General features: G+C 45.7%; 2 protein-coding genes across 2 annotated transcripts; both read right to left on the reverse strand.

The window, feature by feature from the left end:
• Positions 1-1,246: 1,246 nt before the first annotated feature.
• Positions 1,247-5,075, reverse strand: LOC138521691 (uncharacterized). Its single transcript, XM_069634702.1, has 3 exons — positions 2,142-5,075; positions 1,938-2,048; positions 1,247-1,457 (listed from the first exon to the last, which is right to left on the reverse strand). The coding sequence occupies exon 1, from the start codon at positions 4,963-4,965 to the stop codon at positions 2,878-2,880; it is 2,088 nt and encodes a 695-aa protein (XP_069490803.1). The 5' UTR covers positions 4,966-5,075; the 3' UTR covers positions 1,247-1,457; positions 1,938-2,048; positions 2,142-2,877.
• Positions 5,076-6,309: 1,234 nt separating this feature from the next.
• On the reverse strand, positions 6,310-9,204 carry LOC138521692 (uncharacterized). The gene is made up of 3 exons (XM_069634703.1): positions 7,205-9,204; positions 7,001-7,111; positions 6,310-6,520 (listed from the first exon to the last, which is right to left on the reverse strand). The coding sequence occupies exon 1, from the start codon at positions 9,153-9,155 to the stop codon at positions 7,941-7,943; it is 1,215 nt and encodes a 404-aa protein (XP_069490804.1). The 5' UTR covers positions 9,156-9,204; the 3' UTR covers positions 6,310-6,520; positions 7,001-7,111; positions 7,205-7,940.
• Positions 9,205-25,023: the final 15,819 nt, after the last annotated feature.

A 25,023-nucleotide genomic window follows, 5' to 3' on the forward strand; every position in this document is an offset into this window, starting at 1 on the left:
TCCCCAGAGTGTCCGTGTTATCTTTTAAAGCCATCAATGACTGGTTAGGTATTGATATGGCCACTCCTCCTGCAACCGCGGCGTGCTCTGGGGTGGGGGTTTGGGAGGATCCCCTTTTTATAAACTGCTCTACCTTTGCCTGCTTTTTTGAGTTCACCATATTATCTGTGGCCCGGGAGCTCTCTCTACCACTCTGTGGGTCACTCTCCCTGGTAGTCGCACTCTTGCCCCGAATGGCTCCCTGTTAGGACTTATCCCTTCCGTCTCCTGTTGTTGGGCTTCTCGTCAGGTCATGAAGCTCAAGTACTAGGTTATAGTATGGGGAGCCAGAGCGTGGTGTTCAGCGCGCTGCTCCTGCTTTTGGTGACACCGTGTGTGACCCTCAACGCCTGGTCAATTCGACAAGAGCGCTGTTTATTGGGCTTTCACCCTCACACAACTTGGCATGGCTCTTCCAGGAGTGATCCCCGTGCTTATGTGGCCTGTGACTCAGATTGTACATATGTGGCACTGGAAAATCTTAGAGTGACTTTTTTCCACTTCTGCCGTTATATTGCCACTTCTCTCCTCCACTGGGCTTCAGGGGGCGCTGAGTACGTGGGTGCTCTGGGGCCTGGGCACCCCCCGGCGAATGAAGTCGGGGCTGAGCACCCCCTCCCCCTGTGCAGAGAGAAGAGACGCAGTATGGACGGCCCTTTATTCCATCAATATTGTGTCTCTCTCTGGCGGCCCCGGTGAAAGCCGGGTAAAAAACCATGTTTAAAAATTGAGGGATGGATGCAAAGTAAGAGGCTCTTGTTTTGCATCTGTCCCTCAATTTCTAAAAATCGTTTTGGTTTCGGTATACTTCTACATCTGTGCACCGGGGTGCACGGATGTAGAGGTACACCCAACCCAAAACGATTTTTAGAAATGGAGGCACAGATGCAAAGCAAGTCTGTCCCTTAATTTCTAAAAATCGTTTTGGGTTTGGTGTATTTGTACATCTGGAGAAAACAAAAATGCTGACAGTGGTGCACACCTGGTAACAATTGATATAGAAATTCAAATCATCATTATATGTACAGAAGAGCTGGTTTAAGAATTTAAAGGTGCGGGGGAGGAAAAAAGGCCTTGGCACAAAGCCTAAATCAGAAAAGAGAAAATAGAAGAGGACCCAAAAAGTGGGGCCCTCCCGTCCCCTGCACACTGTTTACTGATGCCACATAGGGCCTTCAAATATATGGATATAGATATATAACAGCAGTTTGTTAGTTGAGCATATAACAATTTATTTGGCAAAGAGGAAAACAAAATTTGCCAAAAGGCACATTCTGTTGTACAAAGTAATTCGTGACGTTTAACATATTAAAACAAATTGCGAAGAAGCAATAAATGATGGAGAGGTGATGCTGTCCAATTGTGGAGTGGCCGACGCGTTTCGAGGGTAACCTCTTCTTCATAAGGGCCCAATTGAACTGTTGACAACATTTCAAGGAGACAAAAAGTAAAATCTTTTATTTTATTTCCATAACAGTCAAGGACTGACTGACAAGCTGTACATAACTCGGGATGCTAGCGAGATGGTGAAGAGCAGAATACTGGAGATCTAGTATGGTGAAAAGAGTGAACTAACAGATCAAAGAGAAACACTCTATACTAATAGCTAAACACATAACAAAGGAGATGTATTGTGTGAGATCCACCTACATGGTGGGATCTAGAAAATGGCGTGATGAAGAGTCAGACAGATCGAGATAAGCCAAAAGCGGTAGTGGGTTCTAAATAGCAAGGACCACCCTTGAATAGTGAAAAAGCTGAGTCAATATGGGGAGCGTGTTTAAGAAAAAACCATACCCCTCCTGTGGACGGAGAAAGAATAACTCCAAAAGAGCGCTACTGAATAAAATAAATAATACTTAAAATAAACCGGAATTGGTTTTAAAGAATGCACTCACTCGAGTTGCGGGACGAGTAGCCAAGGCAACAGGGGCATCCGTGTGGTCAACAAGTATTCGAAACAATTATACGATGCAGGGCATCTGCAAAGAGACACGTACTGCTGGCACCTAAGTGGGGACATATACATTTCTGTTATACTGGAGAAAAATAAACCTGGGGTCTCCCAACCGGGCAAAGGGACCCAAGTAGCGGTAGCTTACCTGTACAGTGCGGGGAACACTGTTAGTGGAAACTGAAACCGGCAGGCAGTGGCTCCGCGCGGTCGTAACCTAGGGAACGAGCTGTGCTGGGGACACGCCGTCAGACGTAGAAAGGAAACTAAATAATAAACATAGAAAAGGGCATAGAAGCCGGTGAGTGAGGAATATGGAGGCCATCATGCAATGGCGCATAGTGCAAGCGTACTCATAGGGACTGACCAGAGATCAGGATAAATAAGAAAAGTAGAGTTAATATGTTCCATAATGAAACATAAGAATTCTGGTGTTCACCATCGCAACGCATTTTATAATTTTGGTTCTAATGGAACAGAAATTTGTGAATAGTACAATAATCGTTACAGTCATGATAGATAGCACAAATGGTACATGCAGTTTACTCTTAATAGTCCAAAACAAATCATGTAGAGTCATGAGGCTACTCATTATATAGTGAGACAAGTATAATTCAATGGCAAGGGGATAAAAGATTGCGATGTAGCCTATTACTCATACAAGGTTCGAACGAATGGAGAGATGGTTCAATTGGTCATTCGTGAACAGGTGCAAACATTTAAGTGAATATAGGCAAGTCAAACATAGGAAAATACAGTTCCCTTGAAGAAAACATCAAAGTCACAACACTTGTAATGACAAAGAAAAAAATTTTTTTTAAGGTCCGGGATACTGACACTTGTGTATAGTAGTTGGCGATGTAACATGTGAGTTTCACAATTCACTATAGAAAGCAACTCAAAGAGAATTCATCATTCAGACCCTTAGGTTGCAAAGTGTCAAGTGTGTGGATCCAGTACTTCTCTCGCTGTGACAACAGGGATTGGTAATTGCCACCTCTGTGTGGACGTTTGACAATTTCTATGACTTGAAATTTAATTTGTGCAATCGTATGTTGGAATTCGATGAAGTGCCTTGCCACTGGGGATCTGAGATTCTTACATCTGATGGTGGATTTGTGTTCTGACCATCTTTCTTTGACGGGTCTTGTGGTTTGTCCTATGTATAATTTACCACAGGGACATTTCAATGAGTAGATGACACCTGCGGAGAGGCAGGTGGAAAAGTCTCTGATTTTGAATTTCTTCCCAGTTTGTGGGTGAGATATCGTTTCACCTTTTATAACATTGTTACAGTTCGTACAGTTCAAGCAGGGAAAGGTACCCTTCTTTATGGTACTCAGTACAAGTTGTTTGTCTTTAGGAGGTCTTTCCGCTCTCACTAGTTTATCTTTGAGATTATGTCCACGTTTAAAGGCCATCATTGGTGCTTTGGGAAATAATTTCAGGAGAGAGGGATCATTGTGTAGTATGGTCCAATTTTTACGCAGAGTTTTGCTGATTTGGAAACTCTGTCGTGAGTACTTTGAAATGTAGAGTAGCGGTGTGGACTTATCCTTGACTTTAGGGATGCGTAGTTGTTCCTTCGTGAAGGTCTCTGATCTGTTGCGGGCTTCTCCTGTGATAGTATCTGGATACCCCCTAGATCCAAATCGTTCAACTAGAAATGAACATTCTGAGTCAAGGCCTGCTGGGTCTGAGATAATTCTCTTCAATCTTAACATTTGACTGAATGGTAGGCTTTTGAGCATGGGTTTAGGATGGAAACTGCTGAAATGTAAAAGATTATTCACGTCTGTTGGTTTATGGTACACCGTGGTGTCGATGTGACCCTCTTTGATCTGTAAGCTCACATCCAAAAAATGTAATGAAGGGTCCCCTACTTCCATTGTGAATTTGATTGTGTTGTTCACTGAATTCAGATGTTCCAAAAAAAGATCCAATTCATCTCGTGTACCACACCAGATACCGAAGATATCATCTATATAACGTTTCCAGGTCAAGATTTTAAATGACCAAAATGGGTGATCCAACACGTTTTCTTTTTCAAATTTATACATGTAGGTGTTAGCATAAACCGGAGCCATGGCCGACCCCATTGAAGTACCTGATGATTGTACATAGTATTGGCCCTGAAATCTAAAGTAACTGTTGTGAAGAATTATTTCCAGTAATTCCACAATAAATTCTTTGTTCCCTCTTATATGTTCATGATTCAACAGGAGCCAGAGTACAGCATCAACCCCTTCGATGTGGGGAATAGAGGTGTAAAGGCTGCATACATCCATACTAAAGAGAATGCAGCTAGTGTCCAGGGCTATGATTTCTTGTAGACAGTTGAGGAAGTCTGTAGTGTCCTTCAGGTAGGTTGGTATTTCCTGGATTAGAGGTTGAAGTAAACGATCCACATAGATGGCCAATGGGTCAAATATGCTATCAGTTCCCGCAACTATTGGTCTGAGTGGCGGATTAATGTTGTCTTTATGAACCTTTGGTAAGCCATAGAACACAGGCGTGATTGGATATTTGTTTATAAGGAACTGACTTGTTTTTGAATCAATCCAGTTGTTTTCCAAAGCATTGTCAATAGCTTTCTGGATGATGGCTTTGATTCTAAGTAGTGGATCATTATCAAGTTTTGTGTAAGTAACGGTGTCGTTAAGTAGTTCCAGACATCTCCGTGTGTAGTAGGATGAATCCATGATCACGATTGCCCCACCCTTATCCGCAGGTTTGATAGTTAAATCTTCATCTTTAGCCAGCTGTTCAACATGTTCAAGTTGGCTATTCTTAATATTAACTGGTTTAGTGCTATGGTAATTAATTCTTTTGAGGTCATTAATGACACTCTTCTCGAAGAGATCCAAGATCGAATTTTGAATCTGAGGGTCGAAAGTACTCTTGGGGCGCATCTGTAGGATGTCATCCTCTAGGGCCTGTGATTCTGTATCCAAATCGGATTCGAAAAACATCTTCAATCTTAATTTCCTCAACAATCTGTGAAGACAGATTTTTTCTTCAAATAGTGATGTGTTGCAAGTAGGAACAAAGGAAAGACCACGGTTTAAGATATCAAGTTGGCCACTCGTCAGGTATTTGCTTGATAGGTTGATGACTAGATTTTCACTTATTTGTATCTTCCTTTTTGTGTTTTTCTTGCCTCGTCGTGTTTTTCTTTTTCTTTTTGTCTGTCTCTCAGGCCTAAAAAAACACCTGTGGTACTAGCAACTGTCCCAGATTGAGATGGTGTAAGGTGGGGAATTGTGGTCCCAGGTGTTGGTACTTGCTGTGGAATTTGTTCTTGTGACTGGTCTTTCGGTATTGGTTCTCCCACACTGCTACTACTACTATCACTCCCTGAGTTGGAGTTGTTAAGATTATTAGCTCGACTTCTGCTGGCGTTTCTGTGATGGTAAAACTCCTGCCAGGTATACACGATATCGTTCAAATAATCGAACGTATCGCGTTTAAACTTACGAAGTTTCCTTTGTTCTATGTCTGCTTTGTAATTGCTCAATTTGGAATTGATATCTTCCAAAAGTTGTGTCAGATCCTCTTTTGACTTGAATTCTGAAAGCTGTATTGTCAGTGCTTCTATGTCTTTGTCGATGGATGTCAATGACTTGGAAAGTTCCTCAATCGTAAGTAAGATCAAGTCAAGTGAACACTTGTTCAGAATTTGATCCCATTTAGCAACAAATGCTTTGCTCTCGCTGCAGAGTGTAGGTCTCAAATATACCCTCAATCCTCTAGGGATTCTCTGTGATTTGTAATATTCCACTAGGGTACTGGCATGTAATTTCTGCGATATCTCGCGTCTAATGAGTTTTTCTAATTGAAAGATTATTTTGTCTGGGCTGACTTTACTCTGTAAAGATTGGTCTGTATCCTTGATGAGAGCTAATATGCGTTTAGCTTCTTCCGCATCAAATGCAAGTGTAGTTGCGTGTTTATCTGTGATCTCGTTGATGCGAGAAAATGACATATTTATAATGAACAAGGTTTATATCAGGGTGCTACCCACTTGGTACGTGCCACACTGGAAGACCAGTACATATGGAGAAAACAAAAATGCTGACAGTGGTGCACACCTGGTAACAATTGATATAGAAATTCAAATCATCATTATATGTACAGAAGAGCTGGTTTAAGAATTTAAAGGTGCGGGGGAGGAAAAAAGGCCTTGGCACAAAGCCTAAATCAGAAAAGAGAAAATAGAAGAGGACCCAAAAAGTGGGGCCCTCCCGTCCCCTGCACACTGTTTACTGATGCCACATAGGGCCTTCAAATATATGGATATAGATATATAACAGCAGTTTGTTAGTTGAGCATATAACAATTTATTTGGCAAAGAGGAAAACAAAATTTGCCAAAAGGCACATTCTGTTGTACAAAGTAATTCGTGACGTTTAACATATTAAAACAAATTGCGAAGAAGCAATAAATGATGGAGAGGTGATGCTGTCCAATTGTGGAGTGGCCGACGCGTTTCGAGGGTAACCTCTTCTTCATAAGGGCCCAATTGAACTGTTGACAACATTTCAAGGAGACAAAAAGTAAAATCTTTTATTTTATTTCCATAACAGTCAAGGACTGACTGACAAGCTGTACATAACTCGGGATGCTAGCGAGATGGTGAAGAGCAGAATACTGGAGATCTAGTATGGTGAAAAGAGTGAACTAACAGATCAAAGAGAAACACTCTATACTAATAGCTAAACACATAACAAAGGAGATGTATTGTGTGAGATCCACCTACATGGTGGGATCTAGAAAATGGCGTGATGAAGAGTCAGACAGATCGAGATAAGCCAAAAGCGGTAGTGGGTTCTAAATAGCAAGGACCACCCTTGAATAGTGAAAAAGCTGAGTCAATATGGGGAGCGTGTTTAAGAAAAAACCATACCCCTCCTGTGGACGGAGAAAGAATAACTCCAAAAGAGCGCTACTGAATAAAATAAATAATACTTAAAATAAACCGGAATTGGTTTTAAAGAATGCACTCACTCGAGTTGCGGGACGAGTAGCCAAGGCAACAGGGGCATCCGTGTGGTCAACAAGTATTCGAAACAATTATACGATGCAGGGCATCTGCAAAGAGACACGTACTGCTGGCACCTAAGTGGGGACATATACATTTCTGTTATACTGGAGAAAAATAAACCTGGGGTCTCCCAACCGGGCAAAGGGACCCAAGTAGCGGTAGCTTACCTGTACAGTGCGGGGAACACTGTTAGTGGAAACTGAAACCGGCAGGCAGTGGCTCCGCGCGGTCGTAACCTAGGGAACGAGCTGTGCTGGGGACACGCCGTCAGACGTAGAAAGGAAACTAAATAATAAACATAGAAAAGGGCATAGAAGCCGGTGAGTGAGGAATATGGAGGCCATCATGCAATGGCGCATAGTGCAAGCGTACTCATAGGGACTGACCAGAGATCAGGATAAATAAGAAAAGTAGAGTTAATATGTTCCATAATGAAACATAAGAATTCTGGTGTTCACCATCGCAACGCATTTTATAATTTTGGTTCTAATGGAACAGAAATTTGTGAATAGTACAATAATCGTTACAGTCATGATAGATAGCACAAATGGTACATGCAGTTTACTCTTAATAGTCCAAAACAAATCATGTAGAGTCATGAGGCTACTCATTATATAGTGAGACAAGTATAATTCAATGGCAAGGGGATAAAAGATTGCGATGTAGCCTATTACTCATACAAGGTTCGAACGAATGGAGAGATGGTTCAATTGGTCATTCGTGAACAGGTGCAAACATTTAAGTGAATATAGGCAAGTCAAACATAGGAAAATACAGTTCCCTTGAAGAAAACATCAAAGTCACAACACTTGTAATGACAAAGAAAAAAATTTTTTTTAAGGTCCGGGATACTGACACTTGTGTATAGTAGTTGGCGATGTAACATGTGAGTTTCACAATTCACTATAGAAAGCAACTCAAAGAGAATTCATCATTCAGACCCTTAGGTTGCAAAGTGTCAAGTGTGTGGATCCAGTACTTCTCTCGCTGTGACAACAGGGATTGGTAATTGCCACCTCTGTGTGGACGTTTGACAATTTCTATGACTTGAAATTTAATTTGTGCAATCGTATGTTGGAATTCGATGAAGTGCCTTGCCACTGGGGATCTGAGATTCTTACATCTGATGGTGGATTTGTGTTCTGACCATCTTTCTTTGACGGGTCTTGTGGTTTGTCCTATGTATAATTTACCACAGGGACATTTCAATGAGTAGATGACACCTGCGGAGAGGCAGGTGGAAAAGTCTCTGATTTTGAATTTCTTCCCAGTTTGTGGGTGAGATATCGTTTCACCTTTTATAACATTGTTACAGTTCGTACAGTTCAAGCAGGGAAAGGTACCCTTCTTTATGGTACTCAGTACAAGTTGTTTGTCTTTAGGAGGTCTTTCCGCTCTCACTAGTTTATCTTTGAGATTATGTCCACGTTTAAAGGCCATCATTGGTGCTTTGGGAAATAATTTCAGGAGAGAGGGATCATTGTGTAGTATGGTCCAATTTTTACGCAGAGTTTTGCTGATTTGGAAACTCTGTCGTGAGTACTTTGAAATGTAGAGTAGCGGTGTGGACTTATCCTTGACTTTAGGGATGCGTAGTTGTTCCTTCGTGAAGGTCTCTGATCTGTTGCGGGCTTCTCCTGTGATAGTATCTGGATACCCCCTAGATCCAAATCGTTCAACTAGAAATGAACATTCTGAGTCAAGGCCTGCTGGGTCTGAGATAATTCTCTTCAATCTTAACATTTGACTGAATGGTAGGCTTTTGAGCATGGGTTTAGGATGGAAACTGCTGAAATGTAAAAGATTATTCACGTCTGTTGGTTTATGGTACACCGTGGTGTCGATGTGACCCTCTTTGATCTGTAAGCTCACATCCAAAAAATGTAATGAAGGGTCCCCTACTTCCATTGTGAATTTGATTGTGTTGTTCACTGAATTCAGATGTTCCAAAAAAAGATCCAATTCATCTCGTGTACCACACCAGATACCGAAGATATCATCTATATAACGTTTCCAGGTCAAGATTTTAAATGACCAAAATGGGTGATCCAACACGTTTTCTTTTTCAAATTTATACATGTAGGTGTTAGCATAAACCGGAGCCATGGCCGACCCCATTGAAGTACCTGATGATTGTACATAGTATTGGCCCTGAAATCTAAAGTAACTGTTGTGAACTGTTGGTGTACATCTGTGCACCTCTCTTGGCAAGAGGGGTGCACAGATGTAGAGGTACACCCAACCCAAAACGATTTTTAGAAATGGAGGCACAGATGCAAAGCAAGTCTGTCCCTCAATTTCTAAAAATCTTTTTGGGTTGGGTGTATTTGTATACGTTTTTTAGAAATGGAGGCACAGATGCAAAGCAAGTCTGTCCCTCAATTTCTAAAATCGTTTTGGGTTGCGTGTATTTGTACATCTGTGCACCCCTCTTGGTAAGAGGGGTGCAAGATGTAGAGGTACACCCAACCCAAAACGATTTTTAGAAATGGAGGCACAGATGCAAAGCAAGCCTGTCCCTCAATGTCTAAAAATCTTTTTTGGTTGGATGTCTTTGTACATCTGTACACCCCTAATGGCAACAGGGCTTCTATAATTGTAATACAATGCTTTTGTTAAGGAAATGCTAGTTCATGTTAGTGGGGCTGCTATGCTTTTGTTGAGACAATGCTAGTTCATCTTAGTGGGGCTGATATACTTTTGATGGGATAACATCAGCACTTCTCAGTTGAGCTGCTACACTCTTATTGACAAGGCCCCAGCACTTCTCAGCAGATTTATTTATTTTAATTTTAATTGGTTATTTATAATGCACGTAATACCCAGAGGTTTCTAATCGCGGACCGAGGGATCAAACCTGTGTTGCTCCATGTCTTGCTTCCAAGGCGAGCACGTTGCCCCTGAGCTATCCTCCCGAGACTCTGAAGATCTGAAGTACATTTAATGATAGAGAACCAGAACTATCGAGCAAGTCTGATATCATCTTCATAATCATCAGAATAACTCCACACTGTCGTGGTTATACCAGAGCTAATATATTTAAAGGGATGGAATTACTCAGAGTGTGGCAGCACTATTCAATTACCCAAAGTTCTTAAGCATAGTTAATGTGAAAATACTACCCTTCTCACCATTGGGACAGTACTGCCACTTCTCACAGAGGCTTCTGCACCCTTTATGGGGCAGCACTGATCCAGCCTACTGGACAGCTTCACTTTTAATGGCACTTCTCAATAGGGCTGCTATACTTCAATAGGAAATGACCAACACTACCCCGTAGGGAATTGCCTACTCTTGATGCCACCGAAGCAGCACTTCCACCCACCACAGCTGCTTTATTTTTAATGGCACAGTGCGTGTACTTCTCAGCCACTCTGCTTTACATTTAAACAGACCAAATTGTCATTTCTCAGCAGTACTGCAACACTATACCATTGTGTTCTGTATGTTGTGTGCTTCTTCACCACCAATGTGGGTTCATGTCACTCTCCCAGTGTCTAAATAGTAGATATAGCTACATTCAATTGGCAACAGGCATGTCCCGAGCTGCCTGCTGTCCATAAGCTGCCGCTCAGGATGTTGGGAGCCGTGATGGGGCAATGGATAGAAGGCTCGAGCCTGTAGGATAGCAGAATCAGCAGGGTTTTAAAACCTGCTCACTCATTCTGAAGTGAGGGGCCATGGGGCAAAATGAGCCTGATCCCACATACAGGGGGTTGTTACCCCTTTATCTCTCCTGAATGAAAGAATGAGCTCTCTCAGACACACGTTATCACCCCTGCACGCACAATGAATGAATATGGTATGGATCTATAGATCGAGAAAACTGGAGTGAGAATTCAGAGTGTTTTAACAGAAATATAATTGTCTTCCCAGATGGGAGACTGTCCCCATTAATATACATGGGGTCACTGAGATAACCAAGAGTGAAACTGTACGTTCAGTTGTGAGATTACCAGCAACGGGTATATTATGCTCCAAGGAGTGAGGTGCCCACTCAATATATCACAATATCTGAGACCCATCCTGAATGCTTGCCCAAAGAGCCTTTTCACAATGAAGAACTCAGAATGTGATCCGTGTTCTGCAGCCCACACACACGCATGGGATTCCCATGCACCCAATTGCGAGATTTGCATCAAATTAGTGCGATTGTGCTCTAAGGTAGGAGGCACTCGCACACAGTCTTTGCACTGAGGTTTGACACACTCACAGGATGGGATGGCATTTCGTTCTCCCATCCTAGTTGGGTTGCTCTGCCTTTTGAGGGCTACTACAACCTGGATGATTATCGAGGGGTGGAGTAGGGGCAGTGATGGCCTACTGGAATGCAACTGGAAGGTTTAAACCTCCTTGTTATTTGACTTTAGTATATGCAGTACATGCTAGCCAATATTGCCCCTGTTCAGCGCCCCCCTGAACCCTCTCGCACCAAGTTGGGGACTACGTGCAAATGCGGTCATATAACCGCTGGTAATGTCATGTCCTATATTTGGGCACCCCCCGGGAAATTCATAAATCGGCTCCCCTGCTGGGCTTCATTCGGCCTCGGGACAACTTGGGCACGGCCAGTTGTCAGTGGGTGCACAGCACGGCGCTTTAAGACTCCCTCCACCTGCCGCACCATCCTCATCTTCTGTAGACACGGGCACAGGGACTGCACCAGGGCACTGTGCTCCCTTTCCCCCGTAGTCACAGAGGGTGGTGGGCCCACCCCCTCTTTGCCCCAATGTAACTCTCCAAGGCCACCAAAACTGACCGCCAGTGCCCCCCTGCCGGATACTATGCTACCGTCAGTCTTCTCCAGGCACTGCCAGCAACATGAAGCCACACTTGTGTCTTGGAACATTTCTCAATGCGGGCACAGCCCTGAGCCTGAGGGAGGTTCCGCCTTGCTTCCCGCTCCACTCCGTGTCTTGTCTCCCTCCCGCGATCTATTCTCCTTCTCACGGCGTTGCATGCCGCAGCGCCAGATCTCTGTCTCACAGCCACCTCAGGAGATCCTCCCAGGATCTCAACGTTCTCAAGATGCAGCCATCTTCACAGCTTGCCCAACAGCGTCCCCCGCCCCCAACCACCATCACAATCTCTACCCCCAACACAAGCACCACCTTTTTATCCTGCCCATAATAAAGTTGTCACTTTGGCCATAATCAGTTCCAAACTGGTCCTATTTTTCAGAGTCCCCAAACTGGGCAGGAGCCCTCTGGCCAGGAAAGAGACCCTGATGTTCAATAAGCAACAGAGTTTGTTTATTGGCTCCCATAAAAGTCAATCATTTCATATAAACCCCTTAGCATAGCGCAGATGATCTTCTAGAGTGCAGACCACCCACATCTGAGATACAGTTCACATGGACATAGTAAGCCACCTCATGGGGTCTGACACAACCTTTTTCATCATGGTGGCACTAGCCAAGGTGACCTGCAAAGGCTGCAGAGGTCCCAGTAATGCTCCGAGAAGTGTGGCCTACATCTCTGCCCACACATTCTTCATACTTCTCTGCTTCCAGGAATACCCTGGGGTTAACACTACAGTTTGGGGATCTTTATGTGTTTAGAGGTTACTTGGTCCATGAACAACAATGCAAATAACATAATCAATTAATCAATTGGTTAGTTACATGATTTTGCACTTTGTTGTATTGAATCTTACACGCCACTGCTAACGAATCTTGGAGTTTTCCTAAATCCCTCCTTTTTTCCACGTTAACTTCCTTGCCTTATGCGATTAAACTGATGAATCCATTGGAAAGGTAGGCAGATCCTTGAGCTATCCCACTGCTTAGCCCTACGCCCTCCAGAGAGTGACCTCTTTTCACCCACACACTTTTTGAAACCTCTTTTCATCTATCCGATTTGCAACTTCTGTCTAAGTATGTGCCTTACTTAGGCTGTTCTTGAGTTTGGGAACTGCCATTAAACCTTAACACAGGATGCAACACCAGAGGTAGCCAAGAAATACAGTCTTGTGGATCATTACATCGGCAAAAGTGAAGTGTTCCATTTTCTTTTACTTTCCCCCAACAAGTTTGCATATCTGGTGATCTTGCACCCGACTCTCACATCACTCTCAGACCCCAGTCTCCCTTAACTCATACACCCATTTCTCACATTGCTTCACTACCCGCTCTCTCCTCCTCTTGACTCACCCACCCGAGTCTCCTCTAAATTGAACAAATACCAATGATACCTTCACTGTTTCTCATCTAATCACACCCAAACTCATAATTGTCAACCTCATCAGAGCATGCTGCCATACTCATATCCTTATCAGATTCATCGTTTCATCCCCAGAATAATTGTTGCATAGTCAGATGGATTATTGTATAGCTAAACAAATTGTTGCACTGCTAGATCTGTTGATGCATCGCTAAATGAATTGTTGCATAGGCTTGGAAAAACATGTGCAATCATTTCCTTGGTCCTCTTTGTCAGGGTCAAATAATGCATGATGTGTAAGGTAGTGCAGGGCTGGAATAAACAGCCTAATCAATTCACTGGTTGGTGGAAAATACCCTTTTCTGGATAGTGCCTTTCAATGTTCACCGTCCACTTCATATTCTCTCTGTTTTTCTCTCCTCCCCTCCTGATTGCTAATTTACTCCCCTGTAAAATCTCATACCACCTTACACTAAACACACCTGCATTGCCATGCACAGTTAGCTACTGCATTATCATTAATTGAGCTATCACAAAGCTCACCTCTTTAACTCTACCCCCACACACACCAGCGACTAAAACAGATTGAGAGAGCTGGAACTGTATTAGGCCTTGGGCTTGTCCTGGTCTATCAACATATACCCATGTATGACTGCCAAATGCATAGAATCACAGCAGCACTCAGGTGCCGGGTACTTCTGACCTGCATCCATCAACACCTCAGGTTTTGCATCTCCCTCTTTCTCACTAACACTTACCTCCTCCCTCTATTCTTAGAGAGGCCACAGAGTGAAGCCACCAAAATCGCAGAAGGATACTATACAGAGAGAGGAACAGAGCAGAGAGGAGAAGGAAGAGAAGAGGGAAGAAGTAAGGAGAGAGGAGTGTGCGTGAACATCAGAGGGATAGAGGAGGGAAGTGGGTGAAAACAGGAAAAAGAGGAGTAGAGATGAGGAGGGAGAAGGGAGAGGGTAGAACAGAGAGTAAGAACAGGAAGATCAGAGAAAGGAATGGGAGATAGCGGGTGCATAGAGAGGAAGAAGACAGGTATCTTTTAATGCACAGTATTGATTGGGAAAACAGCATTCTGTAATCCGACATTGGGAGTGTTAGGATAGGGAAGCCCTTGAAAGAACCCCAGAAGGAGCCAGACAGATAAGGCTATGGCCTTCAGGCCCCCACATTAGCTAGTTTTTAGATATTAGGGGTTATCTACTGCTAGCTACCGCAGTGTTTAGGGACGCCTGGGCTAGGGAGGTGGGGGCCCACGGTAAGACAAGAGAAGGACGCCCACTAGTGTCCTCCGACCTCAGCTCAATTGGTTACACGTCTGAACACAGTATTTTACTTTCAGGAAAATCCCTTGAACTACACTATATAGTCTGGGAATTTAAAAGGCCATCTGTGACATGCACATACATACACAAACACCCATCACAAGTGTCCACATCCATGCAACGTGATTCCACTAATTGATGCTACACTACTTCCACCACCACATTCCTAGTCGCTAAATTTACATCCCAATCACTGCCACTGCACTCACACCACATTCACCATTCCTGCGGCCACATCAAAGTCATCTCCACCACATCCATAGACAATCCCCTTCCGCTGAAGGTGTCAAAGGGAGCAATAGTGTGTTCATGAACCCTGACGACAGCCATGAAGGGACCTGGGTTGTTCTGGTCCCAGATGTGCAGGCCATACTTCCACATATAACTTGAGTACAAACCCTGAAACAGTCTGGGGGCCAATGGAATAGGTAAGCAGAAGAACTCCCGTCCTAGTTGGTAAGTCTTCGTCAAGTCATGGAAGGAAGACATGTTTGTTTCCCACCAAATTGGGGAGGAAGAAGCCACAGATACCACCACGAAGTCTGCTCAGGCCCCAGGTCTGAAAGACAATCATTGGAGGCGGTCGTGGAACCTGCCACCTCAGAAAACATCCTATCGAAGCAGGTGACAGGGAAGTTGGCTTTGATAGGACAATTGAGCTAAGCAGAGAGAGGTCCCATCCCACCATTTCTCTAATACAGATGTTTACAGACAGCAAAGACCCTGAGGACTTTTTTCAAAAACTTTGAAACAATAGTCGAGAGGCAGGGGAAGCCACATTGGCCATGGTATGTGTCACCACTACTAACTGGGAAGATTCAGGTGCCCAATCAAGTATTGCATACGGATGGACGAATTACATGCAAGACACATTGGCATGGCATCCAGGAGCACCTGGGTCACAACCAAGAGAATCATTTGCAGCAACTCTGGGAGATGTAACTGTTGCTCCAGGAAATCCTGTGACAACTGTCATACCAGCTAGAGAAGTGGCTGGGTGGCCTAACCTTAAAGGAGGTCAAAGAGCACCTGATTCTCACTCAAAATTAGAGCGCACTTCCTCTGCATCTCCAACAGTCAGTCCAGAAACTACACCAGCCACGCATAGAAGCAGCTGTACAAACAGGAATCAGGTCAGACAGTGGATACCTATTTCAGATAAAAAATTCAAAAACCCAATAAGCTAAGGAAAGAATGATAGAGAGTTGTGTGGAAGACCACAAGCAGGTCCCATGATCCTTTCAATGATCGTGCTACATCCAGGCCCCTTGTTCAGACGCGCCATACCCAGTCGAAGAAAAGAAGCCACAGATTGTCAATGGCGCCTAGAAAAGAACTGGGAAATTTAAGAGATTTTTCTATTGGAGGAAGAAACACCTGTATGGCAAATAAGACGTAAGAAACATTAAAGCAAGTAACTCTGGGTTTATAATCAAACTAGCGGTACCACCCAGCATTACCCGGGTCTGTAGCTGACATGCACGTGGGGGACTGCTATAAGCTTGTGTATGCTTAATTATCATAGTCATAACTTCCTATTTTTGAAAAATCGCAAAATTGGCAACCTGCCGAAACCACCTATGATATGATATGATTGGCTATTTATAGCGTGCTAAATACTCAGAGATTACTAAGCGCAGACCCGGGGATCGAAATTGTGCTGCTCCCTGTCGTCTTGCTTCCAAGGCGAGCATGTTGCCCCTGAGCTATCCTCCGGGGACACTGTGCTATACTGATAGCACAGGGCTGGACCCCACTCCACCCCTGTGCCAGGCTAATGAGGGTGGTTGGTGTACTTTCACTATCGCCAGTACACCCTAGACTGGTATGCTGACCTTGTGTACTAACTTCCTACTTTTGTTGCAAAATCGTTGATCTCTGGAAATCACCTATACAGATAGCACAAGGCCAGACCCCACCCTGTGCAGAGTGAATGGGTGGGGTTGGTCAGATTTCGCTATCGCCAGTACACCCCAGACTGGTATTCCGACCTCGGGCCAAAATCTAAGCTCACCAAACGTTGTGGGGCTGCAGCCAACAATCGCAAAATTGTCAATCTCCCGAAACTGCCTACATTGATAGCACAGGGCCGAACCCCACCCTGGGCAGAGCGAATTGGTGGGGTTGGTCAAATTTCACTATCGCCAGTACACCCCACACTGGTATGCTGACCATGGGCCAGAATTTCAGCCCAACAACTGTTTTGGGGCTGGAGTCAACCCTGAACATACAAACACACTTTCACAAATATATATATAGAGATAGAGCTCCCACGTAGGATGGCAATGGATAACTTCTGTAGGCCGCTGCTGTCACCATTGCTGTGGAGTCCCCCTAGGGTTTGGGTGTTGTGGAGTGCTTTGGACCTTTGAATCCGACCTCCTCCCCCTCAGTCCCAGCAATGGTTTTGCTGTATTCAGCAGACAGCTTAGCCATGTGGGCCATGTCAAGGCCTTGTTCCAGTGTAAGATTCTTACTAGGAGCATCTTGCTGTTGCAACATCGCACAACCTGATCCCTAGTTAGGCTTTCCGTTAAGGGGTTAAATGTACTCCATTTACCATCACCGTTGGCCAACGGCCATCGCCACCATCACCTCACCTCCCATCTTATCCTCCACCACAGTATCCTGCCATACCATCAACGTTTTGCCCTTTTCTATGCAATGGTCAGCCTACCACTTCACTTACACCTGCCTCCCTACCTCTGCCACCATTACCCCATCCACCACTATCCTCCATTCCCTATCACATCTCCCCCTCCCATAATCACTCACAGTCATCTACCGCACGCACTCCTCCTTACCACCCATTCCCTCTCCTCCTCCCTCCAGCCTACCTCCCTCCAGCTCCCCTCACTCTGTCATCTCAACACCCCAAAGCACCACCACACTCTTATTTTTCGGCAGTAGCCACTTGCATCGAATCCCATCTGGTAATCCTGTTTTACCACATTTTTTATAGTTTGTACCACAAATAAGTAGATGGGGTTGGGCATATAGAAAGGTGAAGGGGGGCTCAGGAGGCAATGGGGATACCCCACTCCGCATTTTATGATTAAGAAAAAAATGCTGTTACACTGGATCGAGTTCTAAATCAGGGCCATAGTCCTGCCACACAAGCCCTCATGAGCGGCCACACATACTATAAATTAGACCTTTTCACACCTACAAGCAATGATCACATAATACCCAACCCCAATCGCCCTGGACCAGGGAAACCACCCACCATCAAAGTGCAAAGGGACAACCTCACACTAAGACTGGAACCCTGGATTCCCCCTTTTTAAACACTTTGCCCATCTCTTCAATGAGTCTTATGGGTTGTTACGCTCACCTGGTCTCCACAGGGGTGCCGAACGGGACTGGCAGATCTGATGTTAAATGGTTTCACGTGTCTCCTCTGTATCCGTGCCGTCACGAAGGTGCGCCTAAATGGTTAAATAAAACATTACCCAACTGTTAGGTGGAAGACCCACACCCGCCTCCCGTGGTCTTCCGAAACCCCTTCTGCTATGTCTCACCTTCGTTTTAAGAATGGCAGGCTCTCCGTCCAGCAACAGTATGCAGGGGTGCGTAGAGTTCTAGGATCCAGTTACTTCACTGATCCTGTCGAGTCTCAGACAACGTTGATTCAATGGGTAAGTCTTTACCATTTATATGGTTCGCCAAAGAGTTTAAATTGCCCAAGTTTCACTTTGTTGTCTTTCCCTTGTAGGTTTCCCTTTGATGTGAAAGTACGTAGAAAGCAGAGTTGTTTTTCCAAGAAAAGGTAAGTTCACACCAGCGTTCTGTGATAAGTCTTTATATGCACTATTGCTCTTCTGTGCGACTGACCTGCTTATCTTGTATTGCAGGTGCTGTACCTCGGACCGCGTGGTGAAGACTAGCGCTAGTAGGAGCGGCCTTCAGGTGAGCATGACGCTGCAATGAGTTGACTGATCAAAGTGGCTTTTCCCCAATATGCGCTAACCTGATGTTTCTTCTTGCATCCGACAGGTGCGGCGACTCCGGAGCAGCGGGCGAAAGATGGGAGCGGTGGAGAGAGCGAGATTCGTTGGTTCGCCGAAAGAGCAGCTCTCAGGTAGGTATGAACGATGCGCTGGATAGCGATGTGGAATCCTTGACCAGCGCGGCTAACCTGATGTCTTTTCCTTCCTTTGCAAGTTGCTTGAGACGAAACTGGACTGGCGTTGTAGCAGACTGGCCTGAAGGTAACAGACACGGTGAGCGGTACGTTGCAGGAGTGCAGAATAACGCAAAGCGTGTTCTGTACTAAAGGTGTGGTTTATATAGCCTTCAGAAAGTAGTCCCCAAGTAAAGTAGTCCCAGCAACCGCACTCAAGCAAATAGTTCCCTAGGCAAGTAGTCCCTTCAGCCTGCCTCAGATTGGTCCACACGTGCTTCACTTAGTTTGAAACTTGCCATGTTTGTGATGGCAGCATGAGCCTGGCACCAACGGCACCAGGACCAAGTCCAGGAGGCCCCTGAGAGATTCTTTGGGGCCTTAAAGGCCCTCATGGAAGTCGAAGTCCTGGGCAGGTTGGTCTGCACCTGATGTGTGGGGGTATGGACCGTGACATGGGTTTAGTCTTTGCCCGCACAGGGCAGCTTTCCCTTGCCAGTCATGGGCTGCAGAAAGGGGGTCTGTCTGTTGCCCACTCACCATCGTCATCTGCAACCTCAATGCCTGAGATTTCCTCATCTCCGCAGTATGGGTCATCGGAATCTTCACTGACCCATGTGCCCACCCAGTCTAACTGTTCATCCTCCGCGGCTTCCCAAGGTGTCACTTTGTCGCAGCATTCTTTGAAGTGTGACACATTTGTTTGGGATTGCACATCCGTTCTCATCTACTGCCATAATCATAGTGCCTTTCACTTTCGTGACTGTGAGATGGATAGGTGCGAAATGGGAGTCTTCCTTCCTTCTCTGGGTCTGGCGTACCAGTACTCTGTAACCTTCCTCAAAGCTGTGCTTTCGAGCTCCTCTCCTCTCATCTGCGGTGATCTTCATTTTCTGCTTTTCTTCTGCGTCCCTAGTCCGGATCTCCACATCCTCCGGTATGGTGTTGCCCTCCGGAGGTCTTTGCGGCAGTCATGTCCGTTACTGGCAGCCAAACAAGAGGTCCGCTGGGCATTTGCCCATGGTGCTGTGAGGAGTGTGGTGGTAGTCACGCAAGAGCTGGCACAGTGTCTGTTCAAACGGTTTGTGGGACAGCTGCACGACTTTCAGTGCTCTCTTGAGGTTCCCCACGAAGCGCTCAGCCATGACGTTGGCTTAGGGCCAGAGAGGCGTATTTTTCTGGTGCTTGAAACCGATGTATTGGGCAAAATGTGCAAAGTCCAAGCTGGTAAAAGGTGGGCCATTGTCAGACTTGATCCTCTGAGGAATGTCATAGGCCGTGAGTATGCGGTCCACGACTGGAATGACAGCTGTTGCTGCTGTGGACTATTTGCATCTCCGAGTACCTTGAGTACTCATCGATCACGACTAGGGCATACGTGCCGTCTCAGAGGGGTCCAAAGAAGTCGACCACTAACTCCTCCCATACACCACCGGGGAGCGGAAACATCAGCAGTGGGTTTGGGCATGGGGTTGGAGCTATTGTGCTGCAGATTGTACAATTCTTTAAGGTGTATTCAACTTGTTTGTCTAATCCAGGGAACCAGTTCTTCTGCCGCAATAGCTTCTTCGTTCAGACCACACCTCGGTGTCCCTCGTGGGCCATATCAACCACTTGTTGGCATAGAGACTTGGGCAGAACAATTCGGCAGACCTTCATGACTATTTGATTCTCGGTGGTGGTGAGTTCCTCCTGAACCAGCAACATTGCTTTCATGTCACACTGCAACATCTCATCTAGGTGTTTGGCTATGTCCCTTGCATCAGAGACAGTATTTAGGGGTCGCCAGAGGTCGCAAATGCGACCTCTGAGGTCTCCCTTGCAACCTCTGTAAAAAATAAACAAAAAAACGTTTCTTTTCGTTTTTTGTAATGCAAGCTCCTGGAGTGGCTGGCTTTCTTGTTCAGACCCTTTAAAAAAAAAAGAAGAAAAATAAGAACAGGGGTGCCACAATTCTAACACTTTCAGCACTGACCCTAAATAAGAAAGAATAGGAATGCCAAATAATGTGTCTTTCTGGACTTCTATACAATAATTGCTGGACTCATTAAACGTTTATTTCAGGCACACTTCAGGGGGTGAGTCACTGATTTAGTCTGTTCTTAAACGCCTCAACTCAGCCTTTCATCCTTCTGAGGTCGGTAAATGAGTACTGACACAGGTTGGATGATATTGGGTGTATATTTTTTCTATATAAAGCGCTTAAGCGTAAGTGCTATATAATAACACATCATTATCATTTGGTCATGGACGTCTGCTTGCATTCACAGTAATTTGATAATATGGGCCTATACACACTGATCTTAACTCTACATATGGCGATCCATTCTTGCATGAAATGTACATCACATTATAGTGATATCGTAACCATATTTTTCGTAGTGTATAATGCTATGTGATGTCACTTCCTATTTTGTCAACGGGTGAAAGGTTGTGTTCCATCGCTTCCTGCGATATCACTTCGGGGTGGGGTCAAATGACATCACGTCCTGTGATGTCATCAGGGGTCAAGGGTCGTGTGATGTCACTTCCACTACCCCTGGCATTTTGGTGAAATGACGTCCCTGCCTTGCATGTCTCATTTTCCCTTGGCTGATGCACTGGGTGAGGATAGCCAGCACTAGGTCACTTGCTGGCTCTTATTGAAGCGTCTTCCATGCTATTGGGAACGGTTTTAGTTGGTGAGTGATGTATTGTAGATAGCGTCAGCGATTGAGTGTTCCGGTAGTGAGGGTCCTGCTGGGTGGCGTGCAAGAGTGTCAGCCGGATTCTTGTCCTTGATTGGTCTGTGGCGGATAGGACATTTGTAATCCTGAAGACGAAGTCCCCATCTTTCTAATCATAGTGGCATCCAAGCTTGGGGATGGGGATGGGTGAGCCCTGTAAATGCTTTTCCGAATAGAAATAGATGGAAGAGCTCGTAGGCCCAGACAACTGCCAGGCTTTCCTTTTCTGCCTGCAAATACTTCTGTTTGGTGGCGTAGAGGCTGTGGCTTGCATATGACACGGCCGTTTTGATGTGTGGGGTTCTGGGGTCATATTGTACAAGTATCACCCCTAGTCCCACCAGACTGGCGTCCACTGTCACTTCTGTTTCTTTGGCGGAGCTGACATATGCCATGTCTGAGGCCAAGACGATGCGAGCATGGATTTGTGCAAAGGCAGCCTCACATTCTGCTGTCCAGATGAAGTCCTGACCGTTCTTGGTCAGTTCTCTGAGCAGGGTGCTCACTGTCGCAATGTTTTCCAACTAGCGGGAACAGTAGCTCGCGAACCACAGGAATTACCTGAGGTCTGACATGTCCATTGCAGGGGGTGGGGGGCTTCTTGTAGTGCTTTGAACTTCTGTCGGTTTAGATGCATGAACTAGTCCGAAAATATGTGGCTAAAGAATTTGAGGGTTTGTTTGCAAAACTCGGACTGTCCGGTTAAGTGTGACGTTGGCTGCATGTAGGGCCGCGCAAACCTTGTGTAGATTGTTATTATGTTCCTGGGTTGATTTTCCGAATACCAAGATGTCATCACTGTAGTTCAGACACCCTGGGATGTGTTTGATTACCTGACAAACGTGGTAATGTATCTGGACTCATGGGCTAGCTCCAGCTGGTGGTAGCTCTTGTTGAGGTCGAGTATTGAGAACACAATTGCACCATTAAGGAGGTGGATCATGTCCGTTATTCTCAGGGCTTGATGTTGCTCTCGCTGGATGGCCATGTTGGGGCGGCGCATATCTACGCAGAGGTGGATGCAACTTTCAGCTGATTTCTTGGGGACCAGCACAATTGGGGGTACCCATGGGGTGGGTCCCATAGCGGCCTCGATGATGTGGAAGTATAGTAAGTGTCTTAACTCTTCCTTCGCCTGTTTTTGAATGTTTATTGGGATACCCCTGTAGTGCTGGGCTACCGGCTTGACTTCCGGTCGATGTGAAGCCTCACTTTGCACTTGCGCAGTTTGACCAGACCTTTGAAGAGGTTTGCATATGCTTTGGTGACATCCCCTTCTGGGGCCAAGTATTTGTGGGCCATCATGCAGTATAGAATATGGACGAGCTCCATGTCCACGGCCGTTTTGAAGCTTAGAACACATCCACTGTTGGCTTCTGTGGAGAGAACATGTAGCTGTATGTGGGCCGTGCGTGATTTGTGTGCACAGATCATGGTAAAAGTATCCTTGCACGGCAAGGGCATCTTCGAGTCGTAAGGGAAAATGTCAACCTGCGAGGTCTGCAGTTTTGGTGGGCGAGGGAGGCAATTGTAGGCCTCTTCGCTCAGAACATTTACAGTTGCACCTGTGCTGATGAGAAATTCTGTCGGTATGCTGTAAACTTGGAGGGTTAAGATGGGGCTGTGTTCCTTCACGTCTCACTCCCTAGCACCCACATGTACCCTTTTCTCCTTTGGCTGTCTTGTGAGGATGAGGAATCACTCCCTGATGGTGAGCGTACCTCCACGTAGCGGACACTTCATCAGGGTCTGTGAGTGATTCTCCTTTCAAGAGACCGGGGCAATCTTCTGGGTGGTTGACGGCTGCTCTTGCCTTCCTAAGGCAGTCCTTCTGTATTCGCGGCTCGACCACCTATCGTCTGACCGGTGATGGGAATGGTGGCTACTGCTCCTCGGGGAGACGGCCTGAACAATTGGCGTTGGGGCGTTTGTGCAGACCGCTCTGAAATGGTTGTCACTCATGCATGTCGCGTACTTCTGGCCGAGTGCCAAGCATGTTCCATCATGGGTAACTCATAGCCGCACCTATAGCACGATTTCATTGACTGGTTGCTTTTGTCAGGTAAGGTCAGCTTTAATTTCTTGATGACCTCCTGATCTTTGAGGTCTGATGAAATCTTCACTCGTCCAAGGCCGACCACCTGCTGTTGACTGCTTAGTCAGTTCGGGCCATCGCTAAGATTTAGTCGAGGGCCTGCTGTTTCTGGAGCAGTTTCCTTTTGAATTCTGCAGATTTGCACCCCACAATGACTTGGGAGCGTAGTGCTTCATGCGGGTGCAAAGCTGCATGACATAGTGCATAGTTGTATGAAAAATATGTCTCTCATAATCTCCATTGGTGTGTGGGGAGAAGTAGGTGTTAAGTGCCTCATGAATTTCTTGGTATGTCGTCTTTTCCTCAGAAACCAATTTGTAGAGAATATCCCTCACAGCAGTTCCCACTGCTAAGATAAGTATATTTTTCTTCCTTTTTTCATTCATGGGGCACATCGCCCCCATGTACACTTTGAAGTCCTTCATCCATCGGACCTATCGGGGCCCCAAGTTACCTGTGTCTCTGAGGTCAAACACTTGGGGCAGCTGCCACGGGGTAACTTCACTGTGGCCATGTGAAAATGTTTCCGAAGGTCTGGCAGGCACTGTGGCTGGGATGTCTTCCTCCAACATTGTTGGTCTTTGTGTGCCTCTCCCTGCAGCCTTGAGCCTTGTTCCTTGTTAGTAAAAGTGTGTGACTGTGCTTCTCCCAGTTACTCCAGGAGGGATGCGGTTCCTCTCCTCGCATGTGCTTTGGGCCTTCTCGCTCCTTCCTGAGGCGTGTGTGACCACACGGGCCAAAATGCACTTTTGGATCTGTGCGAGCGGCTGAGGCAGGCCATGCCTCCCGCTCCTTCTCAGAGCAAAAATATCAGGCCTGGGAGGGCGATGCCGGGTCACGGAAGGTCCATGCTATTCAAACCAACTCGGGAAAGCTGGGTCTCGCCCACAGACACCATGACCAGCACCAACAAGTCACTAAAATGGCAAATGGCCTGCTAAATTAAAAACGCACAGCATAGCATTACTGTCACACCCCGTTCTCCCTTCGCTGACACATCCGAGCCTCCCATGACTGCCACATGCCACTTCCACCAGGCATTCCTGTTATAGTGCAGTGTGGTGTTACAGCACAGTTTCCCCTTCCCTTTTATGCCCTATCTGGGTCTCCCTTCGCTGTCACACCCTGGTCTCCCTTCATTCACACGCCCCAGACCTCTTATAAAGCCATTCCTACTCTTCCTTCACTGCCTTACGGTCAGACTTCACTGTTGCACCACAGTTTCCTCACTCTCTGCTGCGTCATCCGTCTCTCTGGTCATTTCACACCCTAATCGCCTTCTTCAACTCACACACCGCACTCTTCCTTCATTGTCACACCTCGGTGTCACTCCTCACACTACCTTGACTTCACTGCCACATCCTGGTCCCCTCCACTGCCACACTTGGGCCTCTGCAGCTTTACTCCCTGCGTCTCCCCCCTCGGATCCATGAACTTTTTGTAAGGTCTGGCGCGTGCTCTTCCAGCAGAACATTTACTAGGTCGCCTTTAAAATGGGTCACATTTGCTGCTCTGAAAATATAATGCTTAATGAGATGTTTAAT

Source organism: Ambystoma mexicanum, chromosome 13 (assembly GCF_040938575.1).
Source record: "Ambystoma mexicanum isolate Mex_15411 chromosome 13, UKY_AmexF1_1, whole genome shotgun sequence".
NCBI lineage: Eukaryota > Metazoa > Chordata > Amphibia > Caudata > Ambystomatidae > Ambystoma > Ambystoma mexicanum.